The following is a 15,859-nucleotide window of genomic DNA, read 5'->3' as shown; positions in this document are numbered from 1 at the left end:
AAATTCAGAAATTTCGGCGACTGAAAAATTAACAGCGGTACCGGGAATTAACCCCAACATCTATACTAGAAATGCTTACAGCCGAAGACTTGAACCATTAGACCACCTAGCTACCCTATGCATCATGCCATTGAATTTCTCTAATCACGTCAACTTTTGAACTTGATTGGCATGCTGCGTATCGGCTATTTATTTAGTTATTTATTCACCACTGTTACAAGTGCAGGACTATGCATAATCTGTCTTCGACAATTTTTGTTCATGAACATTGAAAAACATAATTTTCCAGCTGTTTTTAAGGCCTTAAAATTGTTAACATGAACGATAAGTTCACCTGAATGGGCTTGAGACTTGATCATACAGACTGCGTGATCACGTATCCTACGATTTTCGCCGACAGAATGCGCATCGCATCTCTTCTAATTCCAATAGCTGCCTGTGCTCTAGTAAAAATAAAATTACGTATAACCAAATATCAATAACCTGATTACAATTTATAAAATGCCATAATTGCATGTACTTCGTTATTATTTTTTTTTTTTTCTTTTTCCTCATCCACTATTTTATTTTTTAGACTACAGCTTTGTTCTTGTAGTCAAGTTGTTTTAGTACCGTAGGTAGCTCATTGAATAGTGTTATTGATTTCCATGGCTACTTTTATTATGATATACATTTTTGTTATTTTTAGGAAGAGCGATTCACTTATTTCTCGTTTGATTGCTATTATATCTTCGTGCCATTAGAATAATCCAGGAGAATAAAATTAAGTTCTATTCTGGAATAACGTAGGTTAGCCGATTGTTTTTTAGGTTCATTAGAGACGGACAAACATATTTTCACTCACCCCCCAAAAAGTTAGGTCCGGGTTTGTCCGTAACGATTGTTTAATCTTTTGAGACCCCACATTTTGTTAAATAACGTCTTTGTTATGGGTCATACACGAAAATTGTTCAAACAAAAGTTGTTCGTGTCATCATTCTCGATAAGACAAGCTATCGTGAGATCAATTTCCTCTATTTGTTTAGTTGCAAAATGCAAAATGCCATTGAAAAAAAAAATTTACATTTCTTGTTATAAATTGATGAATAAACAACGTGTGGTTTTGAAATTCATGGTACAGGTAATATGAAGTGTCTTCAAAATTATCGTACAAGGCTTTTTTGGCTGTGTTATACAGTTGACAACAATCCGCGACAAGCTAAAATCCGTATATCGTCTGCCCTTTCTTATGTGATTGGCCCACGGGTTGCCGAAAAATCGTGGAGTCAGTTCGTCACTAGTACTTTCCATAAATGAAATAGAAAAAATTTTTATACTCGAAAATCACAATTTTTGGGCGACTTGAAATTTTTTGCTTTTAAACAAATAGAGATATCTCCGAGAGTATTCATATTATTGTAAATATTATGATGGATTGCACTTGCCCTTCATTTTATGAGTAATTTAAAAAAAAAAAACATGAATATCTTGATTAGAACCGGAGATAATGGTGTTTAAGTGTTATTTTATTTATTGTTGTTGTAATTAATATTGAGGGAGAAAAAAAAATATCAGCTATCTCTCAACACCCCAAGGCATCACCGTGATTTTTTTCAGATCTCTAGGTGCGTTGTATCTAGTAAAAAAAAAATTGCTCAACGTTCGTCGAGCGGCGTTAGTCGGAGGAATGAAGCCGGGCGGCGTGGTGGGGGGGCTCGAGGCTTCGCGCGCCCGGCTACTTGTATCTTTTCTAGCTTATTTATACTTTTTGTACGGACGCGGGAGTAAACAAAATTACCATATTCAACTATATGTAGAGCGACGTAGCTTTTGTACACAATGTTGTGAGTGTTTGAGGATCAGATCCCCACCACGTTCGTCGTCGAAATTTTATGATGTTCAGAGCCAAATTACATTGTGTTATTACTTTGTTAATGTGGTGATTAAAGGTTAGTTTGTAGTGAATTGGAGAGTAAGATTAGATACATTTACAAATATCGTTCTTATTTTTTTCGCAACGTCCCAAACAATTCAAATATAACCTCTTGCTCAACATAATATGTAATTAGGTCTTCAATATTTCTTGAATACTCCCGCTTTTTAAAAGCTGCACGTTTAAGTCTTTTAATTTTATTGCATTCTTGATCCCACCTGGGAACAGGATTCGGATTTGTATATGATGATTGACAGTTTATTGTGGAGTAGCATGCTGAGCAGCTTCACGGATAACATTCATAAAAGAGTCATATTTCTCAAATAAGGACAGTGTATTTTGAAGTAAGGAAGTCTTCATATTTTTCATCTGTATATTTTGCAAATTTTGCTGATTTTGAATTTTTTCTTGATGTAAGTGTGTTTGTTGACATGGATCGAGCATAATATGGGGAAGAAGTGATCGAAGCCGTATGTTTCGTCGCTTACTTGTACGTCAATGCTATCGGCTATTGCTATAGTAGAAACGACTATATGTATATTGGACATTGTACCGCTGCGAATACCTATGTTTGTGTTTGAATTTGTATCGTGCAAAAACAGATTTTTGAGATCAATAGTACATTCTGGTCTTTCTCCGTTTGTATGAGTGTTTATGCAATTACATTTTTTGTTATGTGTGCTGAAGTCTACTGGCAGTATTGAATTTTGATTATGACCAATAGAGTCAGCTATTTTGTTCCATTGGCATGTGTAAGAGTTACTTGTAGGGCTCTGTAGCAAGTAATAATATCTATTAAAGGTGAGTGTAGAGCACATGCCGAATAAATTAATATTTTTGTTTGCGATGATACTTGTTTCAAGTCGCTAAAATTTAGAATTTTTCGAACTACGCATAAAATACCTCCACCGCGAGCATATAGTCTATCTTTGCGAAATGTGTCAAAACCAGGTATGTTATAAATCCTTTAGCATTATGACTAGAGGGACCATTTTGTTTGTGTACTTTTGAACTATTTTTAACATGTTATATTCACCGTATGCATGTTAACGATAAATTTTTCTAGTTTAGCAAGACTTATAAGATAAAAAATGTTAGAAGGAGTTTATAATGTTCACTGCTGGTTGTGTTTTCTGTCAAATTTCTTTTAAAGTAGGATTGGTATGGACTTGAATTTTCTTTCTTGAGTTGCGAGTTACTTCTTCAAAGCCTTCTCTGTCAATCAAAACAAAAAAGCGAGGAGCTTTTTTGTTTGAGGCAGAGGAGCCACTGCTTGATAGCACTCGTTTTTGTCGAGTAGTTTGAGGTAAGGCAGGAAAGTCGTTATTTACTGTTTGTTCTTGACTTTTCGTTGTTTTTTCATCATTTTCGTTTATGTTCTGATTGTTTGTATTAACGCTTTCATTGATTAATGTTTGGTCTGTATTAATGACTTGATTGGCTTCTGCATTTTTGCAGTATTTCGCTAGGTGACCTTCTTCTTTGCATAAAAAACAAGTAAGTTTTTCAGCGGAGAAATATGCGCAATATTTGGTGTTGACATGCAGAAATTCCAGGTTGTTTGAAATTTTTTTTACGTCCGTAGGTCACACATACATTTATCGTCTAAAGCTTACAATATGTGTGTATCCTGGTATATTCATTCCTGCTCTGATAGAGTTCATTTGTGGTACAGGATCGATATTGAGTTTTTCAACTTCTGTTTCTATTATAGCGTGGGGTATTACAGGACACACGTGTGATGTAATGATTTTTTTAGCTTTGGATACAAGTGGACGTAATATTGATGTAACTTCACCAACTTTAACTTGTGTATTTTCGTCAGTGTGTTTATCAGCGAGCGCTTTACTCACAAACATTTAGTTTCGATGATGTCAAGATTATCGATGAAGATGACAATTGGCAAAATGTCTTATTAAAGTAATCATACACATTTCTAAGAACGATACAATTAACGAACGCACCGACATTCAACACATAAGCCACTTATATCCTAGCATCATTTAACTAATTGTAAGTCCATCTTTTTAAAATAATATTATCAAATTTTCGTGCCTTTGAAACTCCAATAAAAATTGGATCTATGATTAATTCAGACAACTTAAGTCATCGATATACGGTAAGACAAGCATTTTGACTTCTTAACAAGCGATCACTTCCTCCTCTTATACCGTGAAACCGACACCCAAGCGCTAAGGATAGTAAAATATTGCAAATCTTGTTCCTCATTCAGATTGTATTTTACAACTCATCATATATATTTCTCTCTCGAACTGAAATTAATCTCTCTTTCTCACAAAATTGTAATTTGTGCATAAATTTAATTAACGTAACAGTGGTACACACGTGTTTAACCTACAAAAATGGTTAGTGCACTTAGCACTTGGCACTATCAAATTAAGTAGCTGCCTTATTGTTATATTTAAATAAATTGTTGCTTGAAGATGGTTGTACTGGGTCAACCCAAAACGTTGATCGCTATCAATCTGACAACATGTCATTCAATGACCTTCCCCGACGAAACTCTTCTAATTAAGGAATGCATCATAGTAACTTGTAATATAATTGATATGTCAACAGAATTGAAAAAATATGATAGTTTATTCTACAAAAATGTGTCACGCATTTTTTCAAACATTCTTGGAACTCCTAATTTACCATCAAAAAAATTCTTAAAGGTTGTTAGTCAGTAAATAATACAAATTTGCAACCTTTCATCAAGATGTAAAATTTTTTTAAGACGGTTACGTCCGGCGTACCACCTCTTTCTATTTTCCTGCTCGCTAACTCTCCCACAGTTTTTATATTCTTATCATGATCTCTGTCCTGTTCTCTTATCTCTATCTAGCCTCACGCTACTCACTATTGCCCTTACTCATCTAATTCTATTCCCATCCTTCAGCATCCTCACACCTTTTCTGCACCCGTACGTTTCCTCTCTGGAGACACTCCTATTCTAACTCTCAACAACGTCACATCTAGACCTCTTATATATCTTTCGCACAGCACACCTCATTCCTATGGCTATCTGAACTTCTACGCAATAAACACATAATCGATATATCAATCACACCCAAGTTTATTCAACACTCATCCCAACTTCCGGTTGTCCTAGTACGTAAAAGCCAAGCCGAACCTGTTTATTCCTACCGCTCAGGAGTAAACCTCCTTCACGGACGTAACAAGACCAAAAACTTTAGCCAAACCTTCTATGTTTATTTGTGCATAACCCTGTTCCGCTATTATCAATGATTTTGATACAAACGCGGTTAGACGTTCTTCCCCGTTTGGCATAATATGTGAAATTACAGCTCCAACTCCATATCGCGGAGCAGGGCGTTTTCACAAGGAATGCGACAGAAATAAAATTTTGAGCGAAATTTTTGTTGGATTCACTAATACGAATCCGGTAGTTCTCGCTATTATTTTAGTCTGTTCTCAAACTATCAGATTTCGATGATGCATCTGCCACAAATTTTATTACTTGTATTTCGATTGCTTGAAAAACCTTTTACTAGATGTATGAAAGATGAAAACTCTGGTCTCGACTGAAAAATCAGCTGCGATTCACGTTCAGGTCTGGGGTAAGATGACGTGTTTCAGGTGAAAATAAAGTAACACTTTATGGGCACCAATAAGTGACGGATTAGTGTGAAAAACATTTAAGCGAGTAAGGTACAGATGAAACTGTTTGATATAGTCTACGAGCAGATACTGCCGATACCATCGGAATTTATCGTACAAACGAAAAAAACGTATAAGTGAGATACGCATTTGATCAAGGTTTTACCAGAATCGTGTAAATCCATTTCTCAAACTTCCAAAACTTCTCATTTCAATTTATTTACCTCTATTTACTGCTCACACTGCATGCTCTGTATTACAAAAATATTAGCACAATATTTGTTCTCTACAAACGCAGCTGCAACACTGTAAAAATATATTATTGCTAGAATATTTCCCATTATTCTAATGGCCAAAATATTATAAAGTCGCATCATATTTCTAGTTTCAAAAGTCGAAAATTCGATATTTTAGAAATGTTTAATTAAATCATTGCAGAAATATCATAAGAATACGTAAACAAACGGAGACACAAATATTGCCGCAGGGTAATTACTATGGGATATTTTATTCGTTCCTGGTGGTGTTGGAACGGACACGAGGATAATGACAACTCAGGACTAACATGTGATAAAGAAAAAGGAAAAACAGAATGACTTTATTACACTGAATAATCAAAGAAACAAATCATGACACGCCTTGAGCCATTCGTACACTCGACTGATCGCTTTTGCCATTTCTCACACACACGCTCGTTACCGAAAAATCGGGCGACGCTGGACACTCTCGCGCGCGCTCTCGCAGAGACTCTCTCACACACGCAAAACCGTCACTCGGCCGGTATTTCAGATTCCTACATTACTACCTTGAATAAACATTGCGCATTATGGTACGAAACACTTCAAACTTTGCAAAGTCAAGTTTCCTCATTATTGCGCAATATGTCTGTAACATTTCAAGTTTCGCAAAGACACATTGCTATGAGTCTTCTGCAATATTAGAACTAAATTATATGCAATTTGTGTTCATGAAGTACTTAAATTGGTATTCACTTGGTCTGTTACATGATTGCATATTGGAAATAACTGATTAGTATAATTCGTGATATTATCAGCAGAATCAACGAACTTTGTTATCTACTTCAAATACTGTGGCACAAATTGATATGTGTTAAGGTAAGTGTGCCAGTTATTGATACGTTTAGACCCAATTATTGAACCTTTTATTTTTCAAAATTTTTAATCGACATTGCAAATTGTGAATTTCCTGATGACTAGAACTAATTACCAGAGGGTCAGACACTATAAATTTGTTTTTTTTTGTCAAGTTTAAAACTAAGGTTCAAACAGACACAACCAAAACAGGTCAATAATTGGAACAAGATCAATAACTGGGACACTCACCTCAAACTGATGGGTGAGAGTATCGTTAAATCACTAATCCGAAATCCTGAACCTGAATCACAAACCTGAGATCTCCAACGGGGGGCTGAGCAAATGGAATTCCTTTGAAGCCAAAAAAATTTCTCCCGCGGCGTGTGACCATATTTATACCTTGGAGTGTTCCTTGAGGAATCGTCGTTTCTGGACGCGGCAGATCTTCCTGACTAATAATCGGCACATTTCCCGGCTGAGGTACGTTACAATTGGTAAGACAAATGCTCAATAAAAGCACCTCCAACAAATAGTTCGTTGCGTTATATTGGCACGTGAACGCTGCGGCAATTTCTGCAGACATGACTGACTACGGCTTTCCAGCAAAAGTGATACTTCACGGAGGTTTACCAAATTGTTAAATGGCGACGTGCTGTCTAATATTTACATTATATAGATAAACACTCATTGGGTAACGAGAAGTGATAAGCAAACAATAAATTGAATCTGTATTTGAAATTATTTGCGAGAGGCACATTTAAGACTTGTGTGTGTGACTTGTTGACATGTGCACACATGAGACATCTATATATGGCTATTAATGTGATTTACATTATTTTAGCCATTTAGAACGGCCCAGCCGTTCATTTCATATGATATGAAAGAATCATATCCATATTTAAACGAGAAAAATTTGCTAGAAAATGTACAATTTCGAAAATTTTCAGGTGAGTTGAAAAATTAACGACGGAGCCAGGAATCGAACCTGGGTATCTAGAGATGCTCTACCGGAGACTTACTCCACTACATATATAGATTTCTCATGTGTGCGCATGTCAACAAGTCACGCACACAAGTCTTAAATGTGCCTCTCGCGATGAATTTCAAATATATATATATATATATATTCAAAGGCACACGAAACAAAATCATCTCGAATACAGGTGATGAGAGAAATTAATGACAATGTAGTCAGGGCGGCTAGGTGGTCTAGTGGAGTAAGTCTCCGGTAAAGCATCTCTAGATACCAGGTTCGATTCCTGGCTCTGTCGTTAATTTTTCAACTCACCTGAAAATTTTCGAAATTGTATTCTTTCTGACAAATTGAATCGCCTGTGACGTAATAAAAATCATAGTAAAACACATGGACTGGTACAAACAACGCTAAGCGTCCGTTTAACATACTTTGGTCCACTGTTTAATTCCATTTACTCAATTTTCGTATTCCGTCTTTACCCTCCGTTGTTCTTAGCTTTTTTCTTACCTACCTTCTCTTCTTATCTAATTTTCTTAACATTATATACTTTGTTACACTCTCGTCTAAAGTCAGTCCAGGCGGTATGAATTTATTCATTATTTCGTTTTCGTATGTTGTCCCTTCTTCAAATTCTATGTACAGATTAGCTCCCTGCGACCTGTTCTTCGCACTTCGTCATTCAATAATAGATGGAATAGTAGTAGTGTAGTGACATTAGCAGTAGCAGTAAAAGTAATAATAATATTTTTAGTTACAAAAACGATAACAACAACAACAACAACAACAACATCAATGATAATAATAATAATAAATAAGATTACGTATACCACTTTGAAAAAATTATTATATTCTATACACAATTATTATTATTATTACAGCATGCGAATGAAGAATACCAATTATTCAAAGCGATGGAAAATTCGAACGAAAACATATACATGGTGATTGGTCATTTTGAAACTTGATAAATCACTCAAAAATAATGTCTCACTCTCTCGTTCTCTTGATAAGAAATGAAAAAGCAATAAGTTTGGACCGTTGCAAATGATTGTAGAAGAAATAAAAAAAGATAGGTGAAATTTATTTTCAGGTTAAACAGGAAAATAATTATGAAGATAGTAAGAGATTGAAAACCAAAAGAAAATATCAATAAAAAGTTTAGTTCAAACAGATTCGTCGATTGTTAAATTTTTCCCTTAATCCGTTTATTTTCTCTTTCTTTCTTTCTTTCTTTCTCTGCTGAGCGCAGCAAGACACTGAGAGTAAAGCGCGGAGCGTTAATTCTTCGTCCTCTGTACGTTATGTACACTGGTTTTCCTTTACTATTCCTTATCCTTCTTGTTCTTCAATCTCTTTAATTCGCTTTAGTGGACCGGCACTAATCGCGGCACGTCGAATGACAGATAAAACCGTTATAGTCGACGAGCTGCTTTTAGTTTTAATATTATAGTTATAACACCGAGTTGCAGTAAAATACCCTGGCTAAAAAGCTTGACTTAAATAGTCTTATGATAAATTCCACTCCGTCTTTGTCAAATTGCAATTTAAAAAATGAAAGAACAAAGTTATCTATAAGTGCTTATTCTCCAATACGTGAAACTAAATGTTAAATGTATTGACCCTCCTGAAGCGATCTAATTTCGATTCAACATCGCCAATTTTAACTTACACGAAAATATTTTTTATAACACATTAACGGAAATATAACTCGAAGTAATATATTGCGTACCAGGGGCGTAAGGCGGGCTTTTTTAAACCGAGTGTGAAGATTGCAGTACGAGTCGAAGGCAAGTTAGCACGAGGCAACCACACAAGGTTACCAACTAGCAATAAGTCCGCTTAGCGCTTGATGCCCAATATACTATTTTGTAACGCATGTACCTATGGATTATTTTCACAATTTAAAACACGTTATAAGTAAATGAACATATTTTATCTCCATTATTGATAATTTTTTTTTAAATATTGAAAAATATTTTTACTGGCGTTTTCTTTGTTTTAGTTTTATTTTTTTTTTGCCCGCCAGCTTGAAGACTGTCACTGTACGCCTTCTTAATGGGTTAAAAAACGCGAAAATCATGCACGCGCTACGGAAAAATCTTATTTGAGCATTCAACAAAGAAAAGAAATAGCCTTATCTACATGGGGAGATCATCAGAACTCGACAACATTCAACCCTTACCCCCTTGGATTCTCTGCCACCTTTTTGTTACATTTCTTGAGACGTAGCAGATAATAAGTATTTTTAGATTTCAACTCATACAGGTTTGTAGTTATAAAATTTCTTACATTTAAAATTGTCGCTATGAAGAACATTTTCAATTGACTATAACTACTGAACGCTAAATTTTCAAAATCAAATACTTTTTACCTAGAAAATTGAGGGAGATAAATACTTAAAAAATATATAGTGTCTACTTCGTTCTAAGGAATGTAATGAACCAACAGTTTAAGAATCCTAACGGTGCGAAGGTCGGCTGTTTGTTGACTTGACATGGAAAGCCCGACGTGTAATATTCATTTCCCGCTAACAATCATCGCTATCTGTGCTTCGACAATAACAGAGTAAGCTGAAGGCAAACACAGAGCTAAATTAGAGGTACAGCTACATGATAACGAAAATTATGATTTGAAAGAATATTTAATGAACAAGAATGGTAATTATGCTCACAAAAAGCGTTCGCTTAAAATATTATGCTGCATTTGCGGATAGAATTTGCGAAGAATATGGCGGTACATCTTGTATTTCTTTTAAAAACAACTGAGTCTACCCTACATCTACTACACATTGCTATGCAACCTTTGTCGGTTCCCTGTGTTGAATGAATTCCATCGATTGAAGGCGCATTAATGAAAAAAGCGATAAAAGACTTTGATGTGAGCATAACCTGCCACGTTGATAACATCGTTTTAAAACTTCATACTGGCTGTGAAGATGAAATATCTAACTGTATGATCTAAAAACGAATAAAACAACATAATATTTATCTTTGATTTTAATGATTCTTAAGAGCGATCTTACACGCCTACATAATGATGTAATTGATAATAATTGATATTAAGTGTAAAATCTGTTATGACTCATGAAGCAAAACATGAAAACTTACATCTTGTCCTTAACCTGCGGGAAAAATGGAAAGCTTATACGGGCAACATGGAATGTACAGGATAACCCTACATTTTACAATTAGTCCGTACGAGACAACCATCTTCTATATCAGTACACAGCTCACCTGCCCAACCATAATACAATGAACACTGTACCCAGTCTGTAAGTGGTTCCAAATATTGTTCGCCATAAAATAGATGAAACACATCATCCAGTGAGAGCTGCTGCGAATGTTGCAAGATTCTATCATCTTACTAGGTTAGTATTGTAATTTTAGCTGTATCTATCGCCTTCTGCATCATTTCTTCAGTTCAAGATCCACTATTACTATTTCATCTTGCCCTGAAATGCGATTTTCCCTCTTGCCCATTGCCAATAATAATATGTTTGTGAGTTATTCGTGACCAGGTGGTTTTGTAGAATGAAAAATTTGTCGAATGAGGGTCAAACAATTTAATTTTTACAACATGTAAAATCGACGTTTTGGCCGGGACACGCCAATCATCTTTAGGCTAGAAAGATACAGAAATGTTTTGCTAAGCATTCGTCTCTTTATCTGTAGACAGTGTATTGATTATTAGTAAAATTGTTTATTAAATTCTAAATATAAGTACATTTGTCATTACGAAGGATTTACTGTCAATTTATTGAGGACAGCATGTTCTTGAAGGTTAGGTTGCATAAAACTATAATAGTTTATGACTTTGATAAATATTATCAAATAATATGTCCAGACTTGTTAGAAAAGGCAAATAAAAGGTTTAGAAATGGAATTCAAGTTATAGGAGAGCGATGTTATAGGAGAGCGATGTTATAGGATTACTTATAAATAAGTGACAACCTTTTCTCCTTAGATGTTAATTAAACGCCATGATGAAAGAAAGTGACAAAAGATTGATTGCAATTTATTACACCGGCACACAAAAAAAATTGAGTAGAATGTGCATTTGACCGGACCTACCTACGGGTACGTATTTTGGTCCGCTGAATCCGAATTCGAGGTCAGTTTGACCCCTACACCCCCAAAATTTCGAGAAAACTTCGAAAAACCGTAAAAATGATGAAAATCGGCAGTTTTAATGATAAAAAAAATTTTTTGGAACTAAACTAAGCGTGATTTTCATGTATTTCGATCTGCTGAATATGAATCGAAACTTTATTGAGACCAAGAGCCATTTCAAATGTAAAAAAATCACACAAACCCTCCAAAATTCCGAAAAAATATAGTTTTCATGATAAAAAAAACTTTTTCTGGTCCAATTCAGATAAAATTTTATATCTTTTCATGTCTTCAATTCGCATCTTAATTTTTTTAGTCTATTCACCCTCTAAAGCTGGAAAAATTCTAAAAAATTGTAAAAATTATAATTATAGTTTTATTTAATTAAAATTATAATTATAATTATATAATTAAATATAATTAAAAAATTAAAATTATAATTATAATTTTTACAATTTTTTAGAATTTTTCCAGCTTTATTTAATTAAAATTATAATTATAATTATATAATTAAATATAATTAAAAAATTAAAATTATAATTATAATTTTTACAATTTTTTAGAATTTTTCCAGCTTTAGAGGGTGAATAGACTAAAAAAATTAAGATGCGAATTGAAGACATGAAAAGATATAAAATTTTATCTGAATTGGACCAGAAAAAGTTTTTTTATCATGAAAACTATATTTTTTCGGAATTTTGGAGGGTTTGTGTGATTTTTTTACATTTGAAATGGCTCTTGGTCTCAATAAAGTTTCGATTCATATTCAGCAGATCGAAATACATGAAAATCACGCTTAGTTTAGTTCCAAAAAATTTTTTTTATCATTAAAACTGCCGATTTTCATCATTTTTACGGTTTTTCGAAGTTTTCTCGAAATTTTGGGGGTGTAGGGGTCAAACTGACCTCGAATTCGGATTCAGCGGACCAAAATACGTACCCGTAGGTAGGTCCGGTCAAATGCACATTCTACTCAATTTTTTTTGTGTGCCGGTGTTACCAATATCGATAATTTAATACAATAGTCAATTGTCGAAAGTGAGATATTACTAATCCATGTTATTAGGCACAAAATTTTTTTTTTCTTTAAACTGCAGTATATCGAAATATAAATGACTTAGATTTTGTATATCTCTACGTCTATCAACAGTATTATTATTTTTCCTAATACGGATCATCTCTTTGATATTCTGTTTATACCAATTTGGTTCAGATGTTATAACCTTTACATTGTCAGAATCAAAATAATGTCCTAATTGTAAAGAATGAGCTGCTAAAGCACAAGTGTTACATTCATGGCATTTAACACTCGATTGATGTTTGGAAATTTGTTTTTTTAAATGTTGTGATGACTGACTAATATAGGTTTTATTACATTCTAAAGAATCAATTTTATGAACAGTGTTAATTTGATCATGAACAGATGTTTTGGTTTTAAGAGAAGTGAAAAGACTATTAGTGAAATTCAAAGTTTTATAATGAAATATCGATACCTCTCTGTTTAAGAATTTTTTTGATATCAGGAGATAAGCCTTGTATACAAGGGATTGAGCAATTAATTTGTTCACCGTTATTATCATTATCATTCTTCTTAATTGTGTTATAGAGTTTGTGGATTCTGCGTTTCTTTATATCCCAGATGAATTTAGGAGGATAACCATGAGGTCTTATTTACTTATTTCAAATTTCTTGATCTGAATTGTGGATGTGAAATTTTAAGACAACGATCATATAAAGCTATGGCAACTGTTTTTTTTCTATGTTGTATTGGATGTTTTGAATCAAAATGTAAATATCTTCCTGACCACGTTTCCTTGTGGTACCAATGCAGAATAATTTCGTTATTTTGATTAATAATCCAAGTGTCCACAAAGCTGATTTTGTTATTAGTTTCAAGTTCACCAGTAAATTGTAACTGTTTCGTGGGGCGCGTCCTCTTTAACAGAAACGAGGCCGCGTATTTTTTAATTTGGTCACGATTTCCAACTCTAGAAAACAAGGATCTAAGGGATAGGAATAGATGAAATAGACACGTATTTTGAGCCATCAGTTCTATGTTTTATTATGGCTTAGAGAGGAAAATCTTTGAGGTATGAACCTCAGAGGATAAACCCCTCGCAAATGTTGAATTTACAATGCGTATAGGATATTTATCATATCAAATATATTTCACACAATGAATTATTTCTGAGGTGAAATCCACGATTAGGAGACATTATATATGTCGGAGTATGACAAATCTTTGTTCATTTATTCAATTTAAAAATGTATTTAGTCTTTTTGTCAAAATAGAATAAAAAGGATATTTCAGCAAATCAATTTGAAATTGAACTCCCGATGAGTGCACCGTATCAAGCGTCAAGCGTTATTTGCAAGCTATGAATATAGCTTAATGATGGAATTTTAGCAACAAACAAATGGTTTGTTTATAACAACGGTTGGACGAAATCGACAGTCACGGACTAGCGAGAGAGCTGACCGGACGTGTTCGGGATCGTACGCTTAAACATGAGCAATCCCCGTCAGGAAGATCACTTTTCATCCTATCCGCCTTTCCGAGGCTTTTCTGCGACATATATGTATACATACACACACATGTACATATACATATATATATGTGGTTGTATTGGTTGCTGGTTTCGTTTGAAACATCCGAATTGAATCTCTATATTTATATATAGTTGCGCTGGGCGTCTTGACTGTTTTGTACAGTATAATCGTGGTAAATGAAGTCGCTGGCGACTTCGTATAAGCATGGCGCTTGTGCTCAGGTATCACCGCTTGATTAGGATTACTTGCGTCAAGCATTGCGCTTGCTCATTTGTACAACCGAGCTGCGCCGGTGTGCCTGGCGGGACGTACTGCGCTTGTGTTAGTGTACTTACGAGGTTATTCGGGCTCCCCAGCATGCAACAATCAGGAAGGATTTGAAGATACAAGACACTACAAGATTCGAGTACCGATCGAATTGCAGTCAGACCCCTTAGATTTATCCATCTCTCTGAAAACGCACAGAGAAAAGAAAACCAAAAAGAATGAACGACTAACCCCGAGTCGCCCGACTACTTGACTGACGCGGCCTGGCCCGCGATATCCCTTCCACCTTCATGCTCGTCTAAACACATGCAAAGACAAAACAGAGAGAGTCGGCCGCGCAACGCATGTGTTCGTATACGCCTCTTGGATATCATGGCGAAACGACGGCAACGCTATCTGTCGGTTATCGGCGGCAACTCGAGGACGTTGTTTTCATACCAGTAAACATATGATTCACATATAAAACGGCACGTTTTAAATTATTGTTTTATTTAGTGCAATACGAAATTAAAAGTGATATTATGAGCCACACTATCATCAAATATGGATTTCAGAATATCCATGCAGAATTCATTTGCGGAAAATTTGTGTCGAAAGGTAAGTAAATGCACGAAACATATGAGATATTCTTTCAAATTCATTGTGATTTTTACTACGTATTTATTTTTAGCATTATCGTATTACTAACAATACGATGATCAATTAATTAAACATTTATAGGGTATAAACTATTCCAAAGCCATCATGTTCAGTAGGTCGTCTAAATTGATGATGAAGCTGGTGGAGAACGAATCGTCCGTGGGAAAGTAATACCACAGACGAGAGTACATAATCCGCCGTACGAATTGAAATTAGAGGTATGTATTAATAATGAGATAAATGAATAATTCAATAATAATGTAAAAAAATATGTTTTCAGGAACTTTGCATCTATACATGCAAAACAGAAATGAAAAATGTAGATGTATCTCCTTATGTTAGACTGCTTGCCACCAATAAAATGAGCACTGCAGATCCGAGTGTTCTTATTCGACTGCCACTGCTTGTTATCTGGTGTACTATAAAAATAAAACATTTAAGAAAATCTGACGTTTGTATATTTTCAATACGTTAATTCTTTATATCAAATTGTTATAATATTACTTACATTTTTATTTTTTTTTCACTTTTATTCACTCATTTCTCTTGCTAATTTCCCAATTTCGTCTCGGAAACGAATAAAAAGTTAACTCTGGATTTTTCGATTGGGTATTTTTGCAATCCACGACACAACAGTACCTCGTACCAGCCATTTTTTATTTATTTCGGAGAGCACTTTTCAATTGAA

General features: G+C 34.5%; 1 protein-coding gene and 1 long non-coding RNA gene across 3 annotated transcripts in view; one reads left to right on the top strand and one right to left on the bottom strand.

Moving 5' to 3' along the window:
• LOC107221013 (juvenile hormone esterase-like) overlaps positions 1–7,283 on the bottom strand; it is a 31,595-nt gene extending 24,312 nt beyond the window's left edge. For both annotated transcript variants that reach the window (XM_046731587.1, XM_046731588.1), the window contains exon 1: positions 6,945–7,283. In XM_046731587.1, coding sequence (XP_046587543.1) covers positions 6,945–7,213 — 269 coding nt within the window. In that variant the 5' untranslated portion in view covers positions 7,214–7,283. The remainder of the gene's footprint in view (positions 1–6,944) is intronic.
• A 7,629-nt stretch (positions 7,284–14,912) lies between these two features.
• Positions 14,913–15,566, top strand: LOC124292805. Its single transcript, XR_006902730.1, has 3 exons — positions 14,913–15,129; positions 15,253–15,389; positions 15,452–15,566. It is a non-coding gene; the product is annotated as an uncharacterized LOC124292805 (long non-coding RNA).
• The last annotated feature ends 293 nt before the right edge of the window (positions 15,567–15,859 follow it).

This window comes from Neodiprion lecontei, chromosome 2, assembly GCF_021901455.1.
Source record: "Neodiprion lecontei isolate iyNeoLeco1 chromosome 2, iyNeoLeco1.1, whole genome shotgun sequence".
NCBI lineage: Eukaryota > Metazoa > Arthropoda > Insecta > Hymenoptera > Diprionidae > Neodiprion > Neodiprion lecontei.
The sequence above is the reverse complement of the archived record's forward strand: the minus strand, read 5'-3'. Positions and strand labels throughout refer to the sequence as shown.